The sequence below is a fragment of the Brachyhypopomus gauderio genome, unplaced genomic scaffold (assembly GCF_052324685.1).
Source record: "Brachyhypopomus gauderio isolate BG-103 unplaced genomic scaffold, BGAUD_0.2 sc138, whole genome shotgun sequence".
In the NCBI taxonomy this organism is placed as follows: domain Eukaryota; kingdom Metazoa; phylum Chordata; class Actinopteri; order Gymnotiformes; family Hypopomidae; genus Brachyhypopomus; species Brachyhypopomus gauderio.
Window position 1 is genome coordinate 485,067 of NW_027506959.1, and position 10,779 is coordinate 495,845.

The window sequence follows — 10,779 nt, forward strand, 5'->3', positions numbered from 1 at the left end:
TAAACGGTGAGGCATATTACCGGTGAACACTTTGTATGTGACCTTTATTTTTTTTACCCGCGCTAGACACACACCAGAAATGCCGACGAACATTTATATTCTTTCATCACAGCGACAGCTTCATTGCAAATTAAACGGATACACTTTCCATTACATTTACTTGATATTTTGATTTTTTCAGGGGGGTGTTAGTGTGTAAAATGGAGACAAATTAAGTATTATATAGCGATCGATTCTTAGTGTTGACTTGTAACTCCCGTCGTAGCACAACTCAAAAGTATGCCAAAAACCCGCACCCCGCGACCCCATAATTTTTACCCGCGGCTGGATTTTCAAACAAGCCCAATTTGGCGTGAAAACCGCGAACCTGGCAACTCTGCTTGGGCGGGCCATATTCCAATTGTATTTTCAGATTTTGCTGTGGGCCAATGAAAACTGGACATTGGGCACCCCTTAGTTTGGACACCCATGCTGAGGGCAGGTGCTAATTCCCTAAAACTGCCTTTCTCATGTAGATGTCTGCTAGGCAGTGTTGCGAATAACGGCGTTAAAAATAACGGCGTTAGGTAACGGCGTCATTTTGTCAGTAACGGGATAATATAATTAATTACTTTAACTGTCGTTACAACGCCGTTGACGTTACTGGTCATTAGAAGCGGTGCGTTACTATATTGATATACTAATGCGAGCTGACCGCTGCCCAGGCTAGTGAGGAGTAACAGATCTCGATAGGTCACAGTTCTCGGTGTAACACCTGTTTAACTTAACAAGTCAGTAAGCGATTGGCTAATGCAGCGTTATGGTAGCCAATCAGAGCCAGTGTTTTTACACGCGCGCCTAAATACTCCAGTGACACGACACAAACGGAGAAGAGGCAGAAATGGCGAATCAGGAGCAAGCCGAGGAAAAATGAACATTTTCAAGGTGGCGATATAAACATTATTTAAGAAAATACTTGAAGTTCCTGAATGTCTACCAGACTGAATGAATGTTCGATTTATATAGCGCCTTTCCAGATTCCCAAGGCGCTTTACAATTTAACACAGGTACAAGTCACAGACAATCAATCACACACACACCGGCGAGAAGCGGCAGCCAATTGCGCACAGCGTACTCTCTACCGGAAGCCACAGCCCCCTGGGGGACTGAATGGGGTGCAGGAAGGGGAGAGAGGACAGACTCTAGTGGCAGAGCACCATCCACCACTGGGCATACAAGCACACACACGCACTACTTTTTATTGAACATAGAGACACAGACACACACTCAGGGAGAATTTTTTGTTGACTGCCAATTTACCTAACCTCCATGTTTTTGGACTGTGGGAGGAAACCGGAGATCCCGGAGGAAACCCACGCAAACACAGGGAGAACATGGAAACTCCACTCAGATAGGGACTTGAACCCAAGACCCCAGTGCTGAGAGGCAAACGTGCTAACCACCAAGCCACCGTGTTGCCACTGACTGGGTATTTGATTTATTTAATTAAGAATAGAGGTTTTATTGTTAAGTTTACTTCTATTGTGAACAAACCAGTTGTCTCAGGTTGAGAGAATTTAATTTAATTTGATAGATGTAAATGCACTTTATACAGGGCTCTCAAGTCTCACGCATTGAGCGTGTGACACACGCATTTGACCGTCTTCACACGCTCACAAGCCACACTTCCGATTTCACACGGCGAGAAATAAAAATCTAGTTTATTTACCTCCGATCCATATCTATGTTGCCCTCCACTGGCGATCGATCGCGATATACAAACCCCCACCCCGCTCAACAACTTACGTTCGCCATAACCCCCCCCCCCAACAATTAACGTTCCTGTCCCTGTTAAAGCTGGAGACTATGTACTGGTGAAGGTGCGCTCTTACCTCTTCTTGCTTCACCTACATGGACTCTCACATTTCCAACACGTATACACGGGCTGTGGGTTTGTAGTATCTGTGATTTTTTTCATTAGTCAAACTGTATTTCTGTTTCAAGTCAGTGCTCCATGGCTATGTAATATACTGTACAGTCATGGCTACATGGCATTCCAGGTTCAGAAAGTAAAAGTCCTCACCAGGATTTTACTCAAGCTTGCCGGATTTTCTAATTAGTGCAAGCCAGGTAAAATTAGTGGAAATTAGTGGAGTTGTGTGTTAGTCTGCAGGTTCATCTCATAATATCAGGACTGTGTGGGTGTGTGTGACTCGTAGGCCTTCATAGCTCCAGTTCTGCTTTGTTCACCCAGCCAACCCCCCTGCTTGTTGTCAAGTGTGGTGGGGCAGAAGAGAAAAAAGTTCCTGGTTTAGTTGGAAAATGGCCTTATGGAATGAAATGAAATTATTTTTTAAAGTAATTTATTTGGAATCATGTTTGAAATAAAGATAACCATGATGAATTGTTGATTGCAACATGTATGTTTAATAAATGATCTGTGTAGGCAGATTGCTTTCATGAGTAAATCACATTTGTTCCACTCATTGGAAAATGAATTTGACAATACAGTCGACTAGCAGTTAAAATTGTGCAGACATCAGGGATGCTCATTCATATTGTGAACTGAACGTCTGTCCCAATCAGCACATAGTCCTGGAAGAACAGAGTGTATTTATAGCAGGGGCTCAAAGATGCACAAAACGGCCTCCAACCAGCTGTGCAGCAAACATTGTGGATTGAATCGTACCTTCATAATGACTAGTTGAGTGTTCACCAGATTCATATCTCCAATGGCCGGCAGAGGAAAACCCTGATTTAGGAGGTCTGCCACAAAAGAGAATTCGGATATTAAAATGGCTTACCAGTGACATTAAACATGTTGCATCAAATTGTGCACTCACCATTAACCTTGGGTATCACGACAGCCTTCAAGACCAACTGAAAGATGCTGGCGATTGATTTCACCTGTTGCAAAGGACATTCAATGTAGTAACAGAGTAACTGTGGTAACAGTAACTTTTTTTACTTCAGTTGACTTTTGAGGTTGTTTTCGTACCTCGAATGGGCCAACAAAGCTTGTTCCTAAGGTCACATTCATTCTGGGGGAAGAGGAAGTGCATATAGAGATGTAAACATGAAGCAAAATGCAGTAATTTAAGATTATTATAATCTTTATATTTATTCAATGACGTACGTATTAAGGGTCAGATTTCCAGCCACTTTGACCCCAGTTACATAAATCTGACCACTCACACCGGCGTCCTATGGGCAGAATGTGGGAGATGTGTCATAAAAAATATGGTCTGTAGCAAAATAATCAGAGGTGGACATTGCAGGTTCAGAAAGTAAAAGTCCTCATCAAAGATTTTCTTTTGCTCAGGCTTCCTGGATTGTGCTGATTCCACTAATTTTACCTGGCTTGCACTAATTAGAAAATCCAGCAAGCTTGAATAAATCCTGGGAAGGAGTTTTACTTTCTGAACCTGGAGTGTCCACCTCTGCAAATTATGAGCATCGCTGATGGCCTGACTGTCCTGTGTAACCCACCACATTAAGGATGAAGAGGGGTGTGAGGGTGGTATTGGGCTGGATGGCATAGGCAGTGATGGTGGCGCTAGCCTGCAGCGTCATGTTGTTGGGTGCAAATGTGACTGTTGGCGCCGTGGCCGTCTTCACCAGGAGATCCATCTTCAGACCAGGAAACTGCTTAGCTATCTAACCCAGAGATCCAGAGTTGGAGTCACTCATTAATGGAATGTTTCCTTTCAAAAATGCCACTGTTAAATATTTGCTCATGACAGCATGCTTCACCCAAACAGGCTTATCTCAAATATTATTATTTTCCTTAACCTAATTCTGCAACTGTTGCTTATGTATGTATGCTTTAAGATTCAAAATTTGAGTTTGAAATCTGTAGTTTCTGAATGCTGGTCTACTGAATGAAGAAACTATTTTGTACTTGAGGAATGAAGTTTCCAAATGTCTTGGTGTCCAGTCGAAATGGAGAACTAGAGGGAATCTGGAGGGGGAAAGAGTGTTATACTTTGTTTTACTACCTGGCTGTTTTTATTAACAGTTTCCAAAAATAAATAATTTGTTGATTCATTGAGTACACTCTAATATGCACAGTAAAATACAGACCCATTCCAAAAAAATAGAATATCATGGAAAAGTTTATTAATTTCCATAATTCCCTTCAAAAAGTTAAACTTTCATAGATTTTATATTCAAGGCCCATAATCTAAATGATTTCAAGTATTTGTTTATTTTTACATAATTTGGGCTTCCAGCTCATAAAACCCACAAAATTAGAATACTGTGGAGAAATCAGCCCAAACTACTTCAGTTTTTGCAGAAAAAAAAGAAATTAGGATCACATCAAATCAATAAAAATATGGTATGGTTTCAAAATGAGGTCAATCTTCAATACTTGGTTGGGAATTCCTTTGCTTTATTCACTGCCTCGATGTGACATGGCATTGAGGCAATCAGCCTGTGGCATCCGCACCTTTCCCTTAGCGATGGCTAGAAGGACATCTTAGCTCACCATATCATCTGTGATGGTAATACTGAGCACCCCTGCAGTGTTGTACACAAAGCCTGCTGAGTTGGCAGTGAAGGTGGAAACTCCCATGTACAGCATGTTGGTGTCCTCTAGGGGCAGGGAGAAAGGCACGGGAGAGAAAGGAGGTTCCTGGTGTGCCCCAATGTTGTAAAATTCCCCCTACAGAGAGAGAGGTGGGAGGTGAACTTTTGTTCAGGTTGGCCTGGATTGTCAGTTGCAGGTTCTGTAATCTTCTTTAAGCTCACCTTTAAACCGAGATCGATGCTGGAAGCAGATATGACAGGTGACTCCACCATGGAATATTCTATTTCAGCATACTGGTCAACTTTGGCCAGAACTGTGGAATTGAGGAGTATAAAATCTCTTTTTTGTAGTGTGTTGGAGAATAGATATGTAATATATGTTTGTAGCACATATAATAAAAAAAAGGAATTTAAGTATCATACCATTTAGTGTTTTTAGGTGGGGATTCATTTTATTTATGGCATCTGAGACCAGAGGACAGATCTGAAATGGGGTTTGAAATAACAACGTGCCATTTAATATGCTTTTTTAGTGGTTTTGTTGTCATGCTCATAGTGGAGGTACCTCACCTGGCTCTGTATCGCATCACGCAGTGCATCATTGATGAAGCTACTGAACAGATTATACAACCAGCTGGAGGGGGAGAGGAAGAGAGAAGGGGGGAAGTATGGTGTTATTATTTTGAATATCGGTTTGTCTTTCATTTATTTTTTCAGTTACTCTCTCCAGTTTCTGTCTGTGTAGCTCAGCTACCATGAGCTCAAGTTCTGCTCTGAGCTAAACAACAATACAAAGAGATTTCTCATGTATTTTAAAGCATTTGCTAAAGTGTTTTGTTGTGTGTACGTTGTGAACTGTGCAGTTCCTATTCACACTCTAAAGTAAATGGCAGTTTATTTTTTACATACGTACATCAGGACTGTATGTATGTATGACATACAGACCCATTCCAAAAAATTTGAACATTATGGAAAAGTCGATAATTTCCATTGTCACGCTACAGCCCCGGACCCCTCCCCTTTGGGCGTGTGTTCATGTTGTCTATGTCTATGTATCTCTGTGGGTGTGGTTGTGTCTGAGCATGTTCATCGGTCTCACCTGTGGCTCATCTCGTGATCACTTGGGGCTTATGTGGTCTGTCTATTTAATGTGCTTTCGCGCAGTGTCCTGTGCTCGTCTTTCTCAGAGTCGTTAATGTGACTATGTGTGAATGTTAGACGTGCATTGTCTGCGCCTTTGTATGAATAAAAGTCTCGTTTGTGCAAGGCAGACTGGACTCTGCCTTGTCCTTCTCCCAGCACCCAGCGTCACATCCATAATTCCATTCAAAAAGTTCAACTTTCAATCAATCAATCAAAGTTTATTTGTATAGCGCTTTTAACAACTCAAGTTGTCGCAAAGCAGCTTTACAGGGTTTACAAGGTTAACAATACTATGGGTCCAGAACCCTAATGAGCAAGCCAAATTATCATTGCATATTATCATTTCATAGATGATAGATTCAGGGCCCACAATTTAAACAATGTCATGTTTTTATTTGTTTATTTTTACATCATTTGGGCTTCCAACAGAATAAAAAAATTAATACTGTGGAGAAATACTACTTCTCAGTTTTTGCAGAAAAAATTAGGATCACATCAAATCAAACAAAATATGGTACTTTCAAAAAGATACATCAATATTCAATACAACATACTGCCGCCCTCTCCAGGACAACAAGGACATCAAACACAACCCAGAGAAACAACTCCAGTCTCGCTGCTAAACATTAGCACACAAACTCTGGCCACATGCGGACCAACCACCAGGCTGCCAAACGTGCTAGTCGGCAGCATGCTAACAAGCATGCTAATGGTATTAGCCATCAGAATGGTAAGACATGTGCCAACCACTACACTTCCAGTCATGCTAGGCAGCATGTTAAGAGTGTTAGCCATCTCTGCGGCCACACGCATCCCAACCACCAGATTGCAAACAATGCCAGCTTACTAATAAGCATGCTATGTTGCATGCTCAGGATGCCTCCAAAAGAACTAGTCAATGAAGTTAACTTCCAATGTGCACAGGCTGTAACGAGCCAGGGTATCACTTCACAGACAGTAACACGAGGAAAGCAATAGTCCTCACTGTTGCTCCATACATCTCTGACAACTGAGAGTTTTGGGTAACCCCATTAGCCATCGCCATGTGGCTTGCGTTAACCGCTGAGGTATGAATGGTGAAAGGAGATGAGGAGCACCTCCACAGCCCCAAACTCTGCTGATTGGGTACTGAGTCATCAGAGATGTATAGAGCAACTGTATTAAGGTCTTTTGCTTTCTCTGATTATCTCTGCAACTGGGAGAATTCCCTAGTATTCTGGATAAACCACTACTAAAGAACAGAAATCTTGATCCTACAGTTCTCAATAATTATCGACCTATAGCTAACATTCATTTTCTTGGCAAAATCATTGAAAAAGTTGTGTCAACCCAGTTGAAAGATTATGTTAAAGCAAACCAAATAAATTATACTTTTCAGTCTGTTTTTTGGCTTTTGGGATTCTGGAGGCAACAGATGAGTACAGGAGGGCCAAGCGGATTGTGGCTTTGGCTGTCACAGAAGCAAAAACTCGGATGTGGGAAGAGGTTAGTGAGGCCATGGAAAGTGACTTTCGATCAACTCTGAGAAGATTCTGGCAAACCCGTCAGGCAACTCAGGAGGGGAAAGGGGTTCCTGACCAACACTGTATACAGTGAGGCTGGAGATCTGCTGACCTCGACTGGGGATGTCATTAGGTGGTGGAAGGAGTACTTTGAATACTTCTCATCCCATCATCACGCCTTCCATAGAGGAAGCAGAACTGGAGGAATTGGATGAGAGTTTGTCCATCACTCTGGCCGAGGTGACCAGGGTAGTTGTAAAATTTCATGGCGGCAACATTCTGGGGGTGGATAAAATCTGCCCTGAGTTCCTTAAGGCTCTGGATGTTGTGGGACTGTTCTGGCTGACATGTCTTTGCAACATTGCGTGTACATCGGAGGCAGCACCTCTGGACTGGCAAACTAGGTTGGTTCCCCTTTTTACGAAAGGGGACCGGAGGGTGTGATCCAAATGCCAGTTGGAATCACAATCCTCAGCCTCCCTTGTAAGGTCTATGCAGGGGTACTGGAGAAGAGAGACCTGGCGATAACAGAATCTCGGTTACAAGAGAAACAATGTGGGTTCCGTCCTGGTCATGGAACACTGGACCAGCTTTTCACCCTTGCTAGGCTTGCTGAACCAGGCCACCTGTGTTTTGTGGATTTAGAGAAGGCATTTGACTGTGTCCCTCTGGGATTCCTCTGGGTGGTGCTCTGGGAGAATAGGGTACTGGGCCCGCTGCTACAGGATATCCAGTCCCTGTACATATGGAGCAGGAGCTTGGCTTGCATGGCTGGCAATAAGACTGGTTGCTAGTGGGAGTTGGACTCTGCCAAGGCTGCCCTTATGATGCCCTCACTGATTCTGTTCACAACTTTTATGGACAGAATTTCTCACCATAGCCAAGTGGCGGAGGGGGTTCGATATGGTGGCCTCAGGATTCCTCAGGTCTCCGTTTTGCGGATAATGTGATCCTGTTGGCATAATCAGGCCAGGACTCTTACCTATGGTCTCGAGCTCTGAGTAGTGTCTGAAAGAATGAGATTGCGAATTCAGGCGACTGAAATTAGTTTTCTCTGCAGGGTGTCCGGGTTCTCCTTTAGAGATAAGGTGCGGAGTATGGTCATCTGGGAGGGACTCGGAGTAGAGTCACTGCTCCTCCATGTAGAGAGGAGCCAGTTGAGGTGGTTTGGGCATTTGGTCCGGATGCCCTGGTGAGGTGCTTCAGGCATGGCCAACTGGAAGGAGACCACAGGGAAGAACCAGGACATGCTAGAGAGATTATATCTCTTCGCTGTTCTGGGCTCGCCTCGGGATCCCCCCAGAAAAGCTAGAAGAGGTGGCTGGGGAGAGGGAAACCTAGGCTTCTTTGGGCCTGGATAAGCGGATCACAATGGATGGAGTCTGGTTTCAGAGCCCTCCACCACACTGAAACAGCACTAGTTAAGGTAGTAAATGATATGAGATTGAATAAAGATGCAGGCAATCCCTCAGTACTTTTTCTGCTAGATTTAATTGCTGCTTTTTACTCTGTTGATCATGAAATACTTCTTGACCGACTCCAGAGCTGGGTAAGCCTTAGTGGCTTAGTCTTAGATTGGTTTAGATCGTATCTAAATGGGTGCAATTACTATGTTGCATAATTATTAAGGTACTTCTTTCTCCACACACTTCTTCCTCACACTGGACCTGGAGCAGTCATGGCCTGGTGGTAGGGAATTGGTCTTGTGACCGGAGGGTCGTGGGTTCGATTCCCAGACCTGAGGCCATGACTGAGGTGCCCTTGAGCAAGGCACCTAACCCCAACTGCTCCCCGGGCGCCGGGCTAGGGCTGCAGTTGGGGTTATGGGCCTTCATTAACCCCATTAGGGGTGTAGGAAGCGTCTCAACTGGGTCAATGAGAAGAAGGGCTGGACCGTTGTCCAGTGATCCAAGGTCCTCTTTTCCGATGAAAGTAAAGTGTGCCTTTCATTTGGGAATCAAGGTCCAAGGGTTTGGAGGAAGATGGGTGAGGAACAGAACCCAAATGTAAATGTGCCGCATTTTGTTAATTGTAATTTTTACACTGCAATCAAAATTTGTCCTCTGCTTTTAAAAGCGGAGGACAAATTTCGATTGGGGTGTAAAAATCACAATTGACAAAATATGGCACACACATTACATTGGCTCAGGTTCAGAAGTGGCTTGACCCAAGGAAACCCGACAATTGTATCCCATCTTCTCTTGCCACATTTTGTCCTTCCACTAGACTTTCCGTTGATATGCTTGGACACAGCACTTTGTGAACAGCCAGCCTCCTTGGCTATGAACTTTTATGGCTCACCCGGCCTATGGAGGGTATCAATGATGGTTTTCTAGCCAATCGTTATGTCTGCAGTAGTCCCCATATTGAACTGAACAGAGACGATTGAACCAAACTGAAGCAATTTAATGACACCTGCAGAAATCTGTGCAGGTGCTTTGAGTTTAGATGATTAGTGTGTCACACTCAAAACATTCATGCATTGCAAAATTTGGGCTGATTTCTCCACAGTATTCCAATTTTTTGAAATCCTGTTTTCATGGGTTTTCTGAGCTGGAACCCCAAATTATGTAAAAATAAACAAATAAATACTTGAAATTGTTTAAATTGTGGGCCCTGAATCTATAATCTATGAAAGTTTAACTTTTTGAATGGAATTATGGAATTAATCAACTTTTCCATGATATTCAAATGTTTTGGAATATAGTTGCTGTTACCTGGCACCCCCATGAAACGTGATGCTGGCGCGGCCAACAGAGGCTGCACAGTTAGCGCTGCTGACCATCGGACGGCCGGTCTCGTCACTTTGAACGCTAATGGTGACGGAGATAGTCAGTCCACTCACGGCCAAGTCAAACGAACCGCTGTCTGATCTACAGAATTTAAAGCACATTCACTGCTCATTTCACTCAGTATCTTTGAAATAGCGTATGCAGATTTCACACTTGCACAGAAAATATTTGCCGGCTTCTTCTGCTTACATGAAACCGAGGTATTTCACTCTCCAGTTGCCGCGCAGGTTGATGTAGGCATTGCTGATGGTCAAGCTGACTCCAGTACCCGGGACCAAACCCACTTCTGACTGAGGCAGGCCCACATCCACGATCTCAATCCTGGGAAGATCAGGGGTAAGAGCACTAAGCCAAACATTATGAGCCAGTTCCCCAGACCAAGATTAGTTTTAAACCTATATGAACCACTGATATAACATTGTCTAAAAACCCAGCCCTGTGTCAATTTAGATATTTATTATTAAAAGTATTGTTCAAACATACTTTTGTGCTTGTGTATTTATATTTTTTGGCAGAGGTCAACCTAACTATAAGGCAAACGAATGTTTGTGTAGGAGTGTAGCTCTCACCCCGTCAGACTGTAGGAGACATCACCAATGGGAGACAAATCTTGTTTGCCGCTAATGTCTGGCACTTTGATGGTTTTAAGGTTATCCAGCAGAGTGGCAATCCCAATCTGACGGCCTGCAGTCAAGCAAATAGAAACCTGATTGCACACAGCAGATTTGATAAACATCTACAGTGAAGTTTAAAAGTGGAGCCACTCAGCTTGCAGCCCTATGTTGTATGTATACAAAATGTAAACAGGTATATGTTGTAGCTGTGCTAATTGT

General features: G+C 43.3%; 1 protein-coding gene across 1 annotated transcript; it reads right to left on the bottom strand.

Annotated features, from left to right (window-relative positions):
- Nucleotides 1-2,383: 2,383 nt before the first annotated feature.
- LOC143500234 (bactericidal permeability-increasing protein-like) lies at nt 2,384-10,630 on the bottom strand (the record flags this gene model as incomplete). The annotated part of the gene is made up of 14 exons (XM_076994277.1): nt 2,384-2,574; nt 2,669-2,745; nt 2,823-2,886; nt 2,978-3,020; nt 3,116-3,183; nt 3,469-3,636; nt 3,881-3,940; nt 4,469-4,645; nt 4,732-4,823; nt 4,933-4,993; nt 5,080-5,143; nt 9,872-10,027; nt 10,136-10,267; nt 10,516-10,630. Coding segments are annotated over 14 exons (1,319 nt in total), but the record flags the coding sequence as incomplete, so codon positions are not given.
- Nucleotides 10,631-10,779: the final 149 nt, after the last annotated feature.